Source organism: Carcharhinus amblyrhynchos, chromosome 11, assembly GCF_965287045.1.
Source record: "Carcharhinus amblyrhynchos chromosome 11, sCarAmb.v2.hapA, whole genome shotgun sequence".
NCBI lineage: Eukaryota > Metazoa > Chordata > Chondrichthyes > Carcharhiniformes > Carcharhinidae > Carcharhinus > Carcharhinus amblyrhynchos.
In genome coordinates, this window is record NC_137334.1 from 88,621,338 (window position 1) to 88,641,538 (window position 20,201).

The 20,201-nt window shown below is 48.0% G+C and overlaps 1 protein-coding gene across 2 annotated transcripts in view; it reads right to left on the reverse strand.

Annotated features, from left to right (window-relative positions):
* adcy5 (adenylate cyclase 5) overlaps positions 1–20,201 on the reverse strand; it is a 292,719-nt gene that overhangs the window by 89,347 nt on the left and 183,171 nt on the right. For both annotated transcript variants that reach the window (XM_080199523.1, XM_080199522.1), the window contains exons 4-5: positions 8,228–8,339; positions 5,706–5,833 (exon numbers count right to left, since the gene is read on the reverse strand). In XM_080199523.1, coding sequence (XP_080055649.1) covers positions 5,706–5,833; positions 8,228–8,339 — 240 coding nt within the window. The remainder of the gene's footprint in view (positions 1–5,705; positions 5,834–8,227; positions 8,340–20,201) is intronic.

The following is a 20,201-nucleotide window of genomic DNA, read 5'->3' on the forward strand; positions in this document are numbered from 1 at the left end:
CCCTTTGTCAAAGCTGATCGTCTGGACTCGAAACGTCAGCTCTCTCCTCTCCTTACAGATGCTGCCAGACCTGCTGAGATTTTCCAGCATTTTCTCTTTTGATTTCAGATTCCAGCATCCACAGCAGTTTGCCGCAGTCATCCGATCCCTTCCCTTTTTTGACTGGGTTGAATTCTGTTAAACCTCAATCGTTTGCTAGTATCGTGTCCAAGTGGCCACTGAACCGACAGGAACTAAGTGCGGACAAGCCACATACACCCAATCCTCTCCAGTGGGAGCTACCAGGGACACCAGCTGATGTTTCCCATCAGCCGCCCCTCAACTTCACCCCCTCCCCCCTCCTCTCTCTACTCCCTCCTACTTCTCCCCTGCTCCATCTCTCCTCCCCCCGCCCCACTCCCCATCTCCTCCTACCCCTTTCCTTTCTCTCCAAGCCCATTCCTCTCCCCATCCACCTTCCCCTCCCCTTATCATCTCCCTCTCCACTTCTCCCATCTTCCCCACCTCCCACACCCTCTCCTCAACTCCCCATCCCCACACAAAGAGGAGAGGTGATGGCCTGGTGGTATTAACGTCCAGACCGTTAAGCCAGAAACTCAGCCAATGTTCCGAAGACCTGGGTTCGAATCCCGCCACGGCAGATGGTGGAATTTAAGAACATAAGAAATAGGAGCAGGAGTAGGCCATCTAGCCCTTCGAGCCTGCCCCGCCATTCAATAAGATCGTGGCTGATCTGAAGTGGATCAGTTCCACTTTCCTGCTTTCTCCCCATAACCCTTAATTTGAATTTAATAAAAGATATCTAGAAATAAGGATCTACTGATGACCATGAAACCATTGTCGGAAAAAACCATCGGGTCCACTAACGTCCTTTAGAAGAAGAAACATAGAAGATAGGAGCAGGAGGAGGCCATTTGGCCCTTCGAGCCTGCTCCACCATTCATTATGATCATGGCTGATCGTCCAATTCAATAGCCTAATCCTGCTTTCTCCCCATAACCTTTGATTCCATTCGCCCCAAGTGCTATATCCAGGCGCCTCTTGAATACATTCAATATTTTGGCAATGGGAAGGAAATCTGCCGTCCTTACACGGTCTGGCCTACATGTAACTCCAGAGCCACAGCAATGTGGTTGACTCTCAACTGACCTCGGGCAACTAGGGATGGGCAATAAATGCTGTCCCATGAATGAATATATTTATAAAAGCAGCTAATCAGTGGCAGCCTGGCTAAGGTCATCAAATTCCATAAAGGTCAGGGTTTGACCCGGGACATGGCTGCCCCCGTCAGCCTCATTACCACAATGGATGGTGTCTTTATTAGCTACGTTATCAGGGCAAACCCAGGCAGACACAGCTGGGCTATTTATTACACTTGCAGCGAATCTTCAGCAGAAAATTAATTTTAGGGAGTTCTTGAAGAGTGTAAGATGACAGCCTACTCGTGGCGATATGATTCTTATTTTGTTTCCACTGGTTTTTCCCCATAGGAGTGTTGGTAAAATATTAATTTATTTCTGAGTAAAGTTAGGGCGCTTTGTGAAACCATGACTGGATGACATTTCTGGATCTCATTATCGAATGATCAAAGGAACTTCCCTTGGTATTAATTAGTGCCTACAATGAAAAACACTTTCTTAAAGAAGATATCTTATAATTACAGACAATTTGCTAATTAATTTGGATGATATCTTCACTTGAACCCAGTCCAAGAGATGGGCTGAGCAAGGACTGTGACGGCAGCCTCGTTAACCCTCTAACATCACAGCTCATTAAAGCAAAGCCGGGGGCGGGGCGGATTCTGAGCACAAAGACTGCGGTTTCTCAGACATTCCCTGACATCTGGCCTCCTCTCTCAGGGTCACCTCACACCCCGGCTGGAGGCTGACATCCACCTGGTGGGGGGGGGCTTGCTGGACCAAATGGTTAACGTTTATTTATTAGTGTCACAAGTAGTCTTACATTAAGACCACAATGAAGTTACTGTGAAAATCCCCTCCTCGCACCTCTTTGGGTACACTGAGGGAGAACTTAGCATGGTCAATGCACCCAGCCAGCACGTCTTTCAGACTGCGGGAGGAAACCCATGCAGACAATGTGCAGACTCCGCACAGACAGTGACCCAAGCCGGGAATCGAACCCGGGTCCCTGGCACTGTGAGGCAGCAGTGCTAACCACCGTGCCACCACTTTCTGCACCGTAGGGATTCTATGATTCAATGACACTTGCTGGCTGGATGAAATGGTGGATGACAGTGGCTGTGGCTCATTTGGGTAGCAGGCCTGCCTCTGCCTCGGCACATTCCGGGTTCAAGTTAAGACCAAGAACCGAGATGGAATTTTCCCATCACACCTGCCACGGGATCCGTAGAGGGCGGGACATGGACCATGCAGATCTCCGTTGACCTCGGGTGGGGATTTCCAGCCTCTGGGCAAGTGTGGCCGAAAAATCCCATCTCGATACCCCAGAGCTGTGCTGAGAGAGGGCCGAACTGTTGGAAGTGCCATCACTCCGATGGGATGATAGGATCATAGAATCCCTACAGTGCAGAAGGAGGCCATTTGGCCCATTGAGTCTGCACCAACAACAATCTCACCCAGACCCTATTCCCGTAACCCACATATTTACCCTGATAATCCCCCGACACTACAGCAATTTAGCATGGCCAATTAAGAACATAAGAAATAGGAGCAGGAGTAGGCCATCTAGCCCCTCAAGCCTGCCCCGCCATTCAATAAGATCATGGCTGATCTGAAGTGGCTCAGTTCCACATTCCCGCCCTCTCCCCATAACCCTTAATCCCCTCTCTTATCAAAAACCCATCAACCCGCGTCTTAAATATATTCCACCACTTAAATGGGCAGAGAATTCCAGAGATTCACCACCCTTTGAGTGAAGAAGATCCTCCTCAACTCCGTTCTAAACCGCCCCCCCCCCGTTTATCTTGAGGCTGTGCCCTCTAGTCCTACTGTCCTTTCTGAGCGGGAAGAGCCTCTCCACCTCTATCCTATCCACCCCATTCATCACCTTATATGTCTCAATGAGATCTCCCCTCATTCTTATAAACTCTAACGAGTACAAGCCTAGTTTATTCAGCCTCTCCTCATAGTTCAACCCCCTCAACTCCGGAATCAGCCTAGTAAACCTCCTCTGCACTCCCTCCAAGGCCAAAATATCCTTGCGTAAGTGCGGCGACCAAAACTGCACACAGTACTCCAGCTGTGGCCTCACCAGTGCCCTATACAGCTGCAGCAAGACCTCCCTACTTTTATATTCAATCCCCCTCGCTATGAAGGCCAGCATCCCATTCGCCTTCCTGACCACCTGCTGCACCTGTAGGCTGGGTTTTTGCAACTCAGGCACAAGGACCCCGAGGTCTCTCTGCACCGTCGCACGCTGCAGTTTTTCACCATGTAAGTAATAGTCCTTCCTACCATTATTCCTACCAAAGTGGACAACCTCACATTTGCCAACATTAGATTCCATTTGCCAGTTCCTGGCCCATTCGCCCAGCCTATCTAGATCCTTCTGCAGACTCTCCACACCCTCCTCACAATTTGCCTTTCCCCCAATCTTGGTGTCATCAGCAAATTTCGACACCCTACACTCGGTTCCCTCCTCCAGATCATCTATATAAATGGTAAATAGCTGAGGTCCCAGCACCGATCTCTGGGGCACTCCACTAGTCACCAACCGCCAATCCGAATAGCACCCATTGACCCCCACTCTCTGCTTCCTATTTGACAACCAATCCCCTATCCACGCTAACACCCTACCCCCAACTCCATGCCCCCTGACCTTCTGTAATAACCTCTTGTGAGGCACCTTATCAAACGCCTTCTGAAAATCAAGAAACACCACATCCACCGGCTCTCCTCTATCCACCGCCCTAGACACATCCTCATAGAGCTCCAATAAATTCGTCAGACACGACTTCCCCTTAACGAAACCGTGCTGCATCTTCTCTATCAAACAATTCTCCTCAAGATGCCTCGCTATTTTCTCCTTGATCACGGATTCTAACATTTTACCTACAACAGACGTTAAACTAACCGGCCTATAACTCCCTGCCTTTTGCCTGGCACCCTTCTTAAACAACGGCGTAACATTAGCCGTTTTCCAATCTTCCGGCACTTCCCTAGAATCCAGCGAGGTTTGGAAAATAATCACCAAGGCATCCACTATCACCTCCGCCATTTCTTTCAGAACCCTTGGATGCATTCCATCCGGTCCTGGGGACTTGTCCACAATCAGTCCCTCCAGTCTGTCGAGCACCGCCTCTCCAGTAACAATAATGTCATTCAGGCCCTCCACTCCTACCATCTTTCCATCGCTAACACTCTAACCCGCACATCTTTGGAGTGAGGGAGGAAATCGGAGCACCTGGAGGAAACCCACGCAGACAGGGGGAGAACATACAAACTCCACGCAGACAGTGACCCGAGGCCGGAATCGAACCCGGCTCCCTGGGGCTGTGAGGCAGCAGTGCTCATTCCTGTGCCACCGTGCTGTCCTGATAGATAGATGAAGGGTCTGCCTGCCCTCTCAGGTAAACATGGAAGATTCCATGGCATTATTTCTAAGAACAGCAGGGGAACATTCTCTCCCCGCCCCCCCCCCCGCTGCTTTCCTAACCAATATTTATCACCATCGAACATCACACAAACTGACCACTATTGGGTTTTTTGTTGGAGATTCCCGTGTTCAAATTGGCTGCTGTGTTTCCTATTTTCACAGAATCCCAACAGTGCTGAAGGAGGCCATTCAGCCCATCGAGTCTGCACCGACTCTCCACCAGAGTATATTACCCAGGCCCTATCCCTATCACCCCACATATTTACCCCACTAATCCCCACCTCAACCAGCAGATCTCAGATACACTGAGGGAGAATTTAGCATGGCCAATCCACCAAACCGGCACATCTTTGCAGGTGGAAACCGGAACATCCGGAGGAAACTCAAGCAGACATGGGGAGAGCGTGCAAACTCAACACAGACAGTCACATAGTCCGGAATTGAACCAGGGTCCCTGGTGCTGATACAGCAGTGCTAACCACCGTGCTACCACGTCACCAGTGTCCTTGGCGTGTCCAAGCGGATGCCACAGGTGCTACATAGAGTCATAGAGGTATACAGCACAGTAAAAGGCCCTTCAGCCCATCACATCTGTGCTGGTCAAAGACAAACCACCCAACTATTCAATCCCATTTTCCAGCACTTGGTCCACAGCCTTGACATCGCAAGTGCACGTCTAAGTGCTTCATAAATGTTGTGAGGGTTTCAGGCAGTGAGTTTCAGATTCCCACCTACTTCACTTCACATCCTTTAGGGAAGGAAATCTGCCATCCTTACCCAGTCTGGCCTACCTGTCACTCCAGAGGCACAGCAATGTGGTCAATTCTTAACTGTCCTCTGAAATAACCAAGCGAGACACTCAGTTGAAAGGCAACTAAAGATAGGCAATAAATGCTGGCCCAAGAATTAAGAAAAAACACATTCTTCATATCCAGGGGATGCTGAGTGTGTGAATAAATATTCAGTGTTTTACTACTGTTAGCCTGCCAAGTGCTGCTCCTAACCTCCGATTTAGCCTTTGATGCAACTGGGGATTAGTTGTATTCCGGTTCCGGTGAGATTCCCTGAAGCCGAGAATAAACAACGCACCTGGCCCAAGGGCGGCACGGGTGAAAGGTTGTCATACTTACGAGATAGCTTCGATCATATCCACCCCCATTTCAACACAACAGTGGGCGTGGTCTGCTCGAGCCTCCGGTAGGCCCGAGACACAGTAGTAGCAATCGCCCAGGATCTTAATCCGCAGGCAATGGTTCTCCTGAGAAGAGGGAAAGAAGGAAAAAACAAAGGTGAGCAGAAGAGAACAGGAAACAGCGAGACGGCAAAGAGTTTTCCTAGTTACTTAAGTAGGGATATGCTTGTATTGGAAACAGTTCAAGGGAGGAACTTAGAACAATCATCATCAACAAGGAAAGAGTACTCAACAAACTATTGGGATTGAAGGCAGGCAAGCCTCCAGGGACTAACGGCCTGCATCCAAGGGTATTATAGGAAGTGGCAGTGGAGATAGTGACCGGAATTTTACCACCATGCCCACCTCAGAATCAGGGCGGCCGCGACTCACAAAGTGGCATTTTTCTTTGGCCTCGGGCAGGATCTTACGAGCCTCGGGTGCGTGAAGCAATAAAATTCCGGCAAGTGGATCTATTGGTTCTAATATTCCAAATTTTCCTGGATGCGGGAAAGGTTCCGGTAGATTGGAAAAATGTTAAAGTAACGCCCTTATTCCAAAAAGGAAGGGAGGCAGAAGGGGAGAAATTACAGACCAGTCAGTTTAACATCTGTCATTGGGAAATTGTTCAAATTCATTATTGAGAAAGTAATAACAGGATGTGGGGAAAGTCAAAACGCAACCATCAGAGTCAAAATGGTTTTATGGAGGGTAAGTTGTGTTTGACTAATTTGCTGGAGTTCTTCGAGGGTGTAACAAAACAAGTGGATAATGGGGATCCTGTAGATGTAGCGCATCTGAACTTCAGGAAGGCTTTTGATAAGGTGCTGCACAAAAGGTTAGTGCACAAGGTAAGATCACATTGGGTTAGTGGTAATTTATTAGCTTGGTTAGAAGACTAACTAACTGGCAGAAAGCAGAGTCAGGATAAATAGGTATTTTTTGGGTTAATAAGATGTAACGAGTGGGGTGCCACAGGGTTCAGTCCTTAGGCCCCAACGATTTACAATCTATATTCACGACTTGGATACTGGGATACAAGGTACTACAGCCAAATTTGCAGCTGACGCTAAAATAGGTGGAATAGTCGGTTGCAATGAGGAAATAAGAAATTTACAAGTAGATGTAGGATGGCACGGTGGTTAGCACTGGCCAATCCACCTAACCTGCACATTTTTGGAGTGTGGGGAAAAAACAGAGCACCCGGAGGAAACCCACGCAGACACGGGGCAGGTAGTCACCCGAGGCCGGAATTGAACCCAGGTCCCTGGCGCTATGAGGCAGCAGTGCTAACCATTGAGCCACCATGTCGCCTGGTGGCATAACGGTTAGCACTGCCAACATTGAGGTATAGAAGATGATAAAAGATATTGACAAAGCAGGTGTAGATGGGATGCTTCCTCTTGTGGGGCAACCTAGATTGGGCTGATACTCTGGAGTTTAGGAGAGTGAGAGGTAACCTTGTTGAAATAAATTGGCAGGGTAGTTGCAGAGAGCCCGTTTCCCCTCGTGGGGGAATGTAGAACGGGGGCAGGGGAGAGTTTCAAAATAAGGAGTCTTCCATTTAAAATGCAGATGAGGGGAATTTTTTTCTCTGAAGGTCGTTAGTCTTTAGAATTCTCTTCCACAGAGAGCAGTGGAGGCTGGGACATTGAATATATTCAAGACCTGAGTTGGACAGACTTTTGATTGAAAAGTGAGTCAAGGGTTATGGGGAGACTCAGGAAGGTGGAGTTACTTAAGTTTCAGTTTATTTATTAGTGTCGTAAGTAGGCTTACATTAACACTGCAATGGAGTGACTGTGAAAATCCTCTAGTCGCCACACTCTGGCACCTACTCGGGTACACTGAGGGTGAACTTAGCATGGCCTAACCGGCATGTCTTTTGGACTGTCGGAGGAAACCGGAGCATCCGGAGGAAACCCATGCAGACACGGGGAGAACATGCAGACTCCACACAGACAGTGACCCAAGTTTGGGATCGAACCCGGGTCCCTGGCGCTGTGAGGCAGCAGTGCTAACCACTGTACCACCGAGCCATCATGGCCATGTCAGATCAGCAATGATCTTATTGAATGGTGGCTCACAGCGCCGGGGACCCAGGCTCGATTCCCGACTTGGGTCACTACCCGTCGGAGTCTGCACGTTCTCCCGTATCTGCGTGGGTTTCCTCCGGTTTCCTCCCTTGGTCCAAAAGAAATGCTGGTTAGGTACATTGGCCGTGCTAAATTCTCCCACAGTGTGCCCGAACAGGCGTCAGAGTGGCGACTAGGGGATTTTCACGGTAACTTCATTGCAGTGTTAATGTAAGCCTACTTGTGACGCTAATAAATAAAGTTAAACCCAGGAGGGGGCTCCAAGGGCCGAATGGCCTACTCTTCCTCCTAGTTTTTACATTCTGATGTTACGACCGTAAACACCGATTGGACAGGGCAAGGCTGGAGTGTAAGCGTTTGCCCCCTCCCCGCGGCACTCACTTACAGATGCGAGCTTGTCGAATCTGGCAAAGAGTTCGTTGAGAGTCATGACCAGTTCCTGGGCCGTGCACTGTGAAGCCAGGCTGGTGAAGCCCTCGATATCTGCAAAGAGGATGCTGGAACGGACAGAGAGAGAGAGAAAATAAATTAATCTCCAAGTTGCAGAAGAGCCAAGATGTGAAGAACGTGGATGTTCAAAGAGACAAAAGGATTGTTTACGGGATTGTAAACAATCATGTGATTAATCAGTACAGCAGTGATGTGAATCACGTTAAACTTAGCCAGGTTTTTTGTCTGTAATATCAAGCGGTTACCTTGCATTAAGTTGATCTTTCTCCACACCCTAGTTATGACTGTAACACTACATTCTGCACCCTCTCCTTTCCTTCTCTATGAACAGTATGCTTTGTCGGTATAACGCGCAGGAAACAATACTGTTAATACATGTGACAATAATAAATCGAATCAAATCAAACGAAGCAGTAGCCCAGTTACAAACAATGACCATCACACGGGAAAGCAAAGAATTGCCAGCGCCTTTGACAACTGCAGGGATTCCACATGCGGTCTACAGCCAACGAGGTACTTGTTCTTTGGAAGTGTGGTCACTGTCAAAATGCAGGAAACACAAATTGTGCACAGCAAGCTCCCACAAACAGTGATGTGATAATGACCAGCTCACGTGTTTTCGTGATGGTTCTTTGTGGGATAAATATTGGCCAGGGCACCAGCTACAGACGGGTAACTATAGGCCGGTTAGCTTAACTTCTGTAGTAGGGAAAATGCTTGAATCAGGGAAGAAATAGCAAGACATCTGGATATAATTTGTCCCCATTGGTAAGGCACAGCATGGGTTCATGAAGGGTAGGTCATGTTTGACTAATCTGGTGGAAATCTTTGAGAACATTGCATGCACAGTGGGCCTGTGGATGTGGTGTATCTGGATTTCCAGAAGGCTTTTGACAAGTTGCCACACCAAAGACTGCGACATAAGATAAAAGGTGCACGGTGTTACGGGTAATGTATTAGCATGGATGGAGGATTGATTAACTAACAGGAAGCAAAGAGTGGGGATAAATGGGTATTTTTCTGGTTGGCGATCAGTGACTGGTGGTGTGCCTCAGGGATCAGTGTTGGGACCACAATTGTTTACGATTTACATAGATGATTTGGAGTTGGGGACCAAGTGTAGTGTGTCAAAATTCACAGATGACACTAAGATGAGTGGCAGAGAAAAGTGTGCAGAGGACGCTGAAAGTCTGCAAAGGGATAGAGACAGTCTAAGTGAGTGGGCGAGGGTCTGGCAGATGGAGTACAACATTGGTAAATGTGAGGTCATCCATTTTGGTAGGAATAATAGCAAAATAGACTATTATTTAAATGGTAAAATATTGCAGCATCATGCTGTGCAGAGGGACCTGGGTGTCCTTGTGCAGGAATCACAAGGAGTTGGTTTGCAGGTGCAGCAGGTAATTAAGAAGGCAAATGGAATTCTGTCCTTCATCGCTAGAGGGATGGAGTTTAAAAACAGCGAGATTATGTTGCAATTGTGAAAGGTGCTGGTGAGGCCACACCTGGAGTACTGTGTACAGTTTTGGTCTCCTTACTTGAGAAAGGATATACTGGCGCAGGAGGGGGTGCAGAGGAGATTCACTGGGTTGATTCTGGAGTTGAGAGGGCTGGCTTATGAGGAGAGACTGAGTAGACTGGGGCTATACTCATTGTAATTCAGAAGAATGAGGGGAGATCTTATAGAAACTTATAAGATTATGAATGGAATAGATAAGGTAGAGGCAGGAAGGTTGTTTCCACTGGCAGGTGGAACTAGAACAAGGGGGCATAGCCTCAAAATAAAGGGGAGCAGATTTAGGACTGAGTTGAGGAGGAACTTCTTCACCCAAAGGGTTGTGAATCTGTAGAATTTCTTGCCAAGTGAAACAGTTGAGGCTACCTCATTGGATGTTTTTAAGGCAAAGATGGATGGATTTTTGAACAGTAAAGGAATTAAGGGTTATGGTGAGCGGGCGGGTAAGTGGAGCTGAGTCCACGAAAAGGTCAGCCATGATCTTATTGAATGGTGGAGCAGATTCAAGGGACCAGGTGGCCCACTTCTGCTCCTAGTTCTTATGTACAAGGCACCCCCCCACCTCCCCGCTTCCCCTGCCGGTCCCTGGACAACCGCGCCCCGCCTGCCTTCTCCTCTTTGAAATGGGGCCACAGAATCTTTTCTGGGCCTCGGTTTAATGTCAGAGGTCATCCTTGGAGCGGCTGGGCTTGTGAACCAGCGGGCGGGCTGCAGTTCCTTACCCCAACCCGTTATCAAATGCTGCACCGCCTTCCAGCTCAGGTGGTGAACTGGGAGCCCCCGCCTGCCCTCTAGATCCTGCGATACTATTCCGAATGAAGTACAAGAGAGGAGGTCTCCTCTGCACCCTGGCCAACATTTGTCACGCAAACACATTTTCCAGTCGCTGCAGCTTGTGGGATCTTGCTGTGCACAAAGCGTATATTTTGGCTCTTAAGTTCTTTGGAACATCCTAAGGTCACGAAAGGTGCCCTAGAAATGGAGGTTCACCTTTACTGTGACATTATCATTGCAACGAGTGCAGATGGTGAGGCTTGTATGAAAACGAGATTGGCTTGTGTTGTGATACTCATCCCTTTGCAAGTTGTGTTGGACTCTGGAGGGCAGAGAGCAAGGCCAGCAGGATGTAGGCGGAGGGGCTGGGGGGGGGTGGGTGGTCAAGAATGTTCCAGAGTCAGATTTGGGCCACTTCCAAATTGGGCAAGCATTTGAACACTCGGACTTGACAGGAACAGAGCAAACCCTTCGCCATGAGGTTCACAGCATCACAAAAAACACACTGCATCCTACACTCTCACCCCCACCCCTACTCTCTCGCTCGTCCCTCACCCCCACCCCTCACCGCCCCCTCACCCTCTCACCTCCACCCTCTCACTCCCACCTCCCCCTCCCAATCTCTGTCACCCCACAACAGCCCATAACCATCTGGAAGAGGCCAAATCCCAGAGGGGGAAAAAAAAAATCAGAATGCCAATTAGGGAGAAGATATTCACTAATACTTTTACACAAACCTTCTCCATGCTTTGAAAAAGTGGCATAGAGGATTGGGGTGGTGGGGGGGAAGGGGGGCTGGGCAAGTGGGGGAGGGGGAGAGTAAGACAAATTGGGGAGAGTGAGGGAGGGTGTGGAAATGTGGGAAAGTGGGGGAATGTGGGAGAGAGTGCAGGAGATTGGGGGAGGGCGGGTGAGGTTGGGAGAGTGGTAGAAGTTGAGGGAGTAGGAGAGGGCGGAGGAGATCAGGGGCAGGGAGGGGAGGAGCGCAGTGGAAGGGTCAGGGGAAAGGGAAGGATGTGGGGTACAGGGGGAGGGTGGAGTACCGCAGGGGAGGGTGGGGTAGAGAAGGCGAGAGTGGGACAATGGGATAAGGTAGGAGAGAGCGGGAAGACTGGGATAGAGTGGCGTGTGATTGGGATACCTCAGGGGTGTGTGGGGAAGGTGATGGAGAGTGGTAGAATTTGGGGGAAGCAGGAGAGAAAGCGAGGGAAAGCAAAGAAGGGGGGGGTGAGTGAGGGAAGTCAGGGGGGTAAGTTTGATGGGTGAGGGAATGCTGAGGGAATGAGAACAGGGAAAGGATGCAGGAATAATTAAACAAGATCTGAGTGTTTGTAAAGCAGGGTAAACACTGCAATGTCTGCACAGTGTCACAGGGTAAACGCTGCAATGTCTGCACAGTGTCACAGGGTAAACGCTGCAATGTCTGCACAGTGTCACAGGGTAAACGCTGCAATGTCTGCACAGTGTCACAGGGTAAACACTGCAATGTCTGCACAGTGTCACAGGATAAACACTGCAATGTCTGCATAGTGTCACAGGGTAAACGCTGCAATGTCTGCACAGTGTCACAGGATAAACACTGCAATGTCTGCATCGTGTCACAGGGTAAACACTGCAATGTCTGCACAGTGTCACAGGATAAACACTGCAATGTCTGCACAGTGTCACAGGGTAAACGCTGCAATGTCTGCACAGTGTCACAGGGTAAACGCTGCAATGTCTGCACAGTGTCACAGGACAAACGCTGCAATGTCTGCATAGTGTCACAGGATAAACACTGCAATGTCTGCACAGTGTCACAGGGTAAACACTGCAATGTCTGCATAGTGTCACAGGGTAAACACTGCAATGTCTGCACAGTGTCACAGGATAAACACTGCAATGTCTGCACAGTGTCACAGGATAAACACTGCAATGTCTGCACAGTGTCACAGGATAAACACTGCAATGTCTGCACAGTGTCACAGGGTAAACACTGCAATGTCTACACAGTGTCACAGGATAAACACTGCAATGTCTGCACAGTGTCACAGGATAAACACTGCAATGTCTGCACAGTGTCACAGGGTAAACGCTGCAATGTCTGCACAGTGTCACAGGATAAACGCTGCAATGTCTACACAGTGTCACAGGATAAACACTGCAATGTCTGCACAGTGTCACAGGATAAACACTGCAATGTCTGCACAGTGTCACAGGATAAACACTGCAATGTCTGCACAGTGTCACAGGGTAAACACTTCAATGTCTGCACAGTGTCACAGGGTAAACACTGCAATGTCTGCATAGTGTCACAGGGTAAACACTGCAATGTCTGCACAGTGTCACTGGATAAACACTGCAATGTCTGCACAGTGTCACAGGATAAACGCTGCAATGTCTGCACAGTGTCACAGGATAAACACTGCAATGTCTGCACAGTGTCACAGGATAAACACTGCAATGTCTGCACAGTGTCACTGGATAAACACTGCAATGTCTGCACAGTGTCACAGGGTAAACACTGCAATGTCTGCACAGTGTCACTGGATAAACACTGCAATGTCTGCACAGTGTCACAGGATAAACACTGCAATGTCTGCACAGTGTCACAGGGTAAACACTGCAATGTCTGCACAGTGTCACAGGATAAACACTGCAATGTCTGCATAGTGTCACAGGATAAACACTGCAATGTCTGCACAGTGTCACTGGATAAACACTGCAATGTCTGCACAGTGTCACAGGATAAACGCTGCAATGTCTGCACAGTGTCACAGGGTAAACGCTGCAATGTCTGCACAGTGTCACAGGATAAACACTGCAATGTCTGCACAGTGTCACTGGATAAACACTGCAATGTCTGCACAGTGTCACAGGATAAACGCTGCAATGTCTGCACAGTGTCACAGGGTAAACGCTGCAATGTCTGCACAGTGTCACAGGATAAACGCTGCAATGTCTGCACAGTGTCACAGGGTAAACGCTGCAATGTCTGCACAGTGTCTCAGGGTAAACGCTGCAATGTCTGCACAGTGTCACAGGGTAAACGCTGCAACGCCTGCACAGTGTCACATGGTAAACACTGCAATGTCTGCACAGTGTCACAGGATAAACACTGCAACGTCTGCACAGTGTCACAGGGTAAACACTGCGATGTCTGCACAGTGTCACAGGATAAACACTGCAATGTCTGCACAGTGTCACAGGGTAAACACTGCAATGTCTGCACAGTGTCACAGGGTAAACACTGCAACGTCTGCATAGTGTCACAGGGTAAACACTGCAATGTCTGCACAGTGTCACAGGGTAAACGCTGCAATGTCTGCACAGTGTCACAGGGTAAACGCTGCAATGTCTGCACAGTGTCACAGGATAAACAATGCAATGTCTGCACAGTGTCACAGGGTAAACACTGCAACGTCTGCACAGTGTCACTGATCTGTGTCCATCACTTCTCAGCAACAAGTGGATGACAGAAAAGTACTTAAAATAAAAAAGTGAAAGAAAACTAATATCCAAAACACAGAACCTAACACCAAAATCTAATGTCTTAGCATTTATCAGGATTTAGCACAGCGCTGTAAAACTGTATTTACATGAGCCAAAAACACACTTATATGTAGATATAGATACAGAGGTATCAATTTTAAATGTGGAAAGTTTTTTATGGAATGTGTTTTGGCAGAGTGGACTGTCTTATAATAATTCCCCACTCATTCAAAATAAAGTCACACCAGATTCACTCTTTCCCAATTAACTCCCAGGTTGTACACTTGGGGTGAGCTGATTTGGGGCTTGTCTCTGGTATGTCAGCAGGGTAGAGGGGAAGGGTGAAAGAGATAAAGTAAATGCCGGATAAACTCAGCAGGTCCGGCAGCATCTGTGGAGAGAGAAAGAGAGTTAATGTTTCGAGTCTGTATGACTCCTCTACAGAACGGGAGATTCATTGCTCGGGGTGTTTCTACACTGTATTTCAGGAATGTCCCAGCAGGTTGCTGGTCCTATCCTATCCCAATTTGGGGCGGAAAGACTACAGACTAGCCGTTTGCAGTCTTTCAGCCCATCAAACCTGCTCCACCACACAGTCAGCTCTTGACGGCGTGGTGGCACAGTGGTTAGCACTGCTGCCTCGCAGCGCCAGGGTCCCGGGTTTGATTCCGGCCTCCGGTCGTCGTCTGTGTGGCGTTTGCACATTCTCCTCGTGTCTGCCTGGGTTTCCCCCAGATGCTCTGGTTTCCTCTCACGGTCGTGCGGGTTAGGTTGATTGGCCGTGCTAAATTACCGCTTAGTATCAGGGGGATTAACTAGGGTAAATATGCGGGGTTACGGGGATAGCGCCTGAGTGGGATTGTGGTCAGTGCAGGCTCGATGGGCCGAATGGTTGTTTTCTGCACCTTAGGATTATATGTCTCTCTCTCTCTCTGTGTCTGTAGCTCAACTCCAATTGCACATCTTGACTGCACGGGTGGAGTTTTCTGGCCAATATTCATCGCCACAAGACTTGAAAATCCCGCACGAGGTCAGCGGGCCTTTACATTATCCTGTCCTGCCTACAATTCCAGTGGCAGGTGGGACGGGAAACTTCTGCCCCATATCTCTTGCCCTCATCCAATAAAAAAGAATCCATTGATTTCAACCTCAATGGCTCTAATTCACTCCAGTTTCATTGCAGAACGGCTTCACTCTCCATCTTCCTTTGCCAGAATATTTCTGTCCCACAGCCACGCCCTGGACCAACAGTGATGGTGTCTGTGGACACACAGGTGTGAGAATGTGCACTACCCTTACTCTTTAGCTCAAAGTACCCCTCACACTCCTTCACCTTCTATCCAAGGCCAGGACCAATGCCCAGTGCCAAAACTCCACCATTGGTAGGAGACAATGGTTTAGCATTGCTACCTCACAGCGCCAAGGATCCAGGTTCAATTCTGGCCTTGGGTGACTGTCTGTAGTTCACGCTGGTCTTTTCAGTGGGAGTTCAGACTAGAATCTCCTATATTCTGTGCAATGAAGAGGCCAACAGCGTGAGTGTCATCAGATTTCAGGAGCCAAGGCCTACTCCTGCTCAGGGGGCTGAAACCAATGGATCTCTGCGCACGCGCAGTGGCCCTGAATGGTCAGTCTCCCGGCCCAGGACCCCTGCGGTGCTGCCCCTCCAACACCCACCCCCAATGGCCCAGTTGCGCCCCCAGACAATTCCTGGTCCCCCCCATCCCAGATTGCTCTGATCTCCAGCTCCCACCCCCTGCAGTGCAGACAACCTCCCCCCCCAGCAGACCCTCTCCCCGACCCCGATTAATGGCCTCCCTCCTTCCCCCATCGATCTCAATGCAGAGTAGCACCGATCGTCCCCTCACCTGATGAAGGGGCAGGGCTCCGAAAGCTTGTGCTGCCAAAGAAACCTGGTGAACTTTAACCTGGCGTTGTGAGACTACTTCCTGTACCCACCCCATTCCAACGCCGGCAACTCCACATCGTGGCAGGCGTAAGGAATCATCTGACGTTATTTTGAAGAGTTCTCCCTGGTGTTCTGGCCAATATTCATTCCTCAGTCAACATCACAAATAGAGGTTATTTGGCCAAAAGCAACATCATTGTTGCTTGTGTTCAATCTGGCTGCCATGTTTCAACTTCACCTCAAAAGTACTTAAGATCTTGAACATAAGAAATAGGAGCAGGAGTAGGCCATCTAGTCCTTCGAGCCTTCCCCGCCATTCAATAAGATCATGGCTGATCTGAAGTGGATCAGTTCCACTTTCCCGCTTTCTCCCCATAATCCTTAATTCCCTTGTCTATCAGAAATCTATCTACCCGTGACTTAAATATATTCAGCGAGGTAGCCTCCACCACTTCAATGGGCAGAGAATTCCAGAGATTCATCACCCTTTGAGTGAAGAAGTTCCTCCTCAACTCCGTTCTAAACTGCGCCCCCCCCCCCTGTTTTGAGGCTGTGCCCTCTAGGTCTGCTATCCTTTCCAAGCAGAAAGAATCTCTCTACCTCTACCCTATCCATCCCCTTCATAATCTCGTAATTCTCTGTAGGATCCCCCCTCAGCCTTCTAAAATCTAACGAGTACAGACCCAGTCTATTCAATCTCTCCTCATAAGCTAACTCCCTTATCTCCGGAATCAGCCTGGTGAACCTTCTCTGTACTCCCTCCAAGGCCGATATATCCTTTCGCAAATAAGGGGACCAAAACTGCACACAGTACTCCAGTTGCGGCCTCACCAGTGCCTTGTACTTCACTGTCGGGAGTCAGTAACCTAGTCTGGCTGATATGTGAGGTCAAAGCCACAGCAATGTAGTTGACTCTCAACTCCCCACTGAACAAGGACAACTAGGGATGGGCAATAAATGCTGGCCAGCCAGCGATGCTCATATCCCGCGAATGAATAAGAAAAATAAACCCATGAAATTTTTTTAACACCAAGTGATTTTTCTTCCCCCTGGATTGCTGGACACTGCGTCCAAGGGGATTAATTTTTCAATCTACAAGACTCCTGGACAACCCTGGAGGGTGGGAAACCCCAGGCTAATGGCCATCAATCCTGCCATTTTACATAGGGTCTCCCCGTCCTCCAATCCTGTACCCCTTATTGCGGTGGAGAGGAACCCTTTGGCATCTTGACGCTGATGTTTCTAATCACCATTTGTGCCTGTTCAACAACACGTCACACAAAGAACAAACATCCCCACAGCACTTAGCAATTATCACCTCAGACACACAGTTCCTGGGAACTGTTGAACGAATGAATGCAAACACCTATTATTCATCCACTGTGTGCTTTAAAAATGCAAAAGAGAGAGGAGAGAAAAAAAAAATCCCCGACGTTATGGGTAACCATTGGAAACCATCAATCTCCCTCTGGTATTACAGCTGTCAGAGCAAGTTAGAGTTATAACTTATTCTTCCTGCTGCTCCAGAGAAAACCACAGAATCAAACCACGCACCAATGTCTTTTACAAGACATCCCTGTGTGGGAAAGATCAATGTTGTAAGAACGTAAGAACTAGGAGCAGGAGTCGGCCATCTGGCCCCTCGAGCCTGCCCCACCATTCAATAAGATCATGGCTGATCTTTTTGTGGACTCAGCTCCACTCACCCACCCGCTCACCATAACCCTTAATTCCTTTACTGTTCAAAAATTTATCTATCCTTGCCTTAAAAACATTCAATGAGGTAGCCTCAACTGCGTCACTGGGCAGGGAATTCCACAGATTCACAACCCTTTGTGTGAAGAAGTTCCTCCTCAACTCAGTCCTAAATCTGCTTCCCCTTATTTTGAGGCTATGCCCCCTAGTTCTAGTTTCACATGGCAGTGGAAACAACCTTCCTGCTTCTATCTTACCTATTCCTTATCTTATCTATTGGAATGTTATGGTAAGGTTGTATAAGGCATTGGTGAGGTCGAATTTAGAGTATTGTGTACAGTTTTGGTCACCTAGTTACAGGAAGGATGTAAATAAGGTTGAAAGAGTGCAGAGAAGGTCCACGAGGATGTTGCTGGTACTTGAGAAGCTGAGTTACAGAGAGAGATTGAATAGGTTAGGACTTTATTCCCTGGAGCGTAGAAGAATGAGGGGAGATTTGATAGAGGTGTATAAGATTTTGATGGGTACAGATAGAGTGAATGCAAGCAGGCTTTTTCCACTGAGGCTAGGGGAGAAAAAAAACAGAGGGCATGGGTTAAGGGTGAAAGGAGAAAAATTCTCTGCCCGTTGAGGTGGTGGAGGCTACCTCGCTAAATATTTTTAAGACGCGGGTTGATGGGTTTTTGATAAGAGAGGGGATTAAGGGTTATGGGGAGAGGGCGGGAATGTGGAACTGAGCCAAGACAGATCAGCCATGATCTTATTGAATGGCGGGGCAGGCTCGAAGGGCTAGTTGGCCTACTCCTGCTCCTATTTCTTATGTTATTATGTTCTTATGTTTAAAGGGAATATTAGGGGGGGCTTCTTCACGCAGAGAGTAGTGGGAGTGTGGAATGAGCTGCCGGATAAAGTGGTAAATGCGGGGTCACTTTAAACATTTAAGAAAATCTTGGACAAGTTCATGGATGAGAGGGGTGTAGAGGGATATGGTCCAAGTGCAGGTCAGTGGGGCTAGGCAAAAAATGGTTCGGCACAGACAAGAAGGGCCAAAAGACCGGTTTCTGAGCTGTAATTTTCTATGGTTCTATTCCCTTCATAATCTTGTATGTTTCTATAAGATCTCCCCTCATTCTTCTGAATTCCAATGAGTATATCCTGAGTCTACTCAGTCTCTCTTCATAAGCCAGCCCTCTCAACTCCGGAATCAACCTAATGAATCTTCTCTGCACCCCCTCCAGTTCCAGTATATCCTTTCTCAAGTAAGCAGACGAAAACTGTACACAGTACTCCAGGTGTGGCCTCACCAGCACCTTATACAGCTGCAACTATGGTTAGCTGTTCTTACACTGACTGCAACGCACTGGCTTTGTTTCTTCAGAAGGAGCTCTTCAAAATGCAGCTTATGAAAACACAACAAAACTTACTCCAATTTATAAATCAAAAATAGGGTTTAATAAAGAAACATCATTACTCCAAACTTGGGGCCTCACCCTGGGCCACTCCAAGCTCTCCACAATTCTACATAGCTCCTTATTTATTTATAGTGAATCAGTTGGTCAGCTGACTATTAAATCTCTCTGTAATTGGATCCATGGTTTCTTGGGACAGCTGACCCTTACATCTTGCTCCCATTGGTCATATTAGGGATTGAGAGGGAAACTACTTCTGTTGGTTGGGGACTCTGGGGCTAACGGGGAAGAATCTAAGTGTTAGTGCCGGATCCCTTCAGGAATGAGAATGGGAGGCATTTCTACACCGCGAGGCTGACAGAAGATTGGAAACTATCTTCCAGAAATGGCAATCAATGTTTGAACAATTGTTCATTCTAAAGCTGAGATTAATAGATTCTTGTTATTCAAGATATCAAGGGATCTGGAATACGGAGAGTCGTACAGGGCTTTGGTGAGACCACAGATGCAGTACTGTGTATCGTACTGGTCTCCTTATTTAAGGAAAGATGTAAGTACTTTGGAAACATTTCAGAGAAGGTTTACCAGACTAATACCTGGAATGGGGGAGGCCAATGGCCAATTCCAATTGTGGTATTGTCATCAGAGTATTATTTCAGAGATTCAGCTAATGTTCTGGGGACCCGGGTTCAAATCCCGCTATGGCAGATGGTGGAATTTGAACTCAGTAAAAAAAATCTAGAATTAAGAATCTACTGATGTCCATGAAACCATTGTCGATTGTCCGAAAAGCCCATCTGGTTCACTAATGTCTTTTAGGGAAGGAAATCTGCTGTCCTTACCCGGTCTGGCCTACCTGTGACTCCAGAGCCACAGTGGTTGACTCTCAACTGCCCTTGTGCAACTAGGGATGGGCAATAAATGCTGGCCAGCCAGCGACACCCATGTCCCATGAATGAACAAAAAGGAATGAGTGAGTTGTTTTATAAGGCAAGTTGGACAGGCTGGACTTGTTTCTGCTGGAGTTTAAAAGAGTAAGAGTAGACTTGATTGAAACATATAAGATCCTGAGGGGTATTGACAGGATTGATGTGGAGAGGATGTTTCCTCTTGTGGAAGAATCTAGAACTAGGGG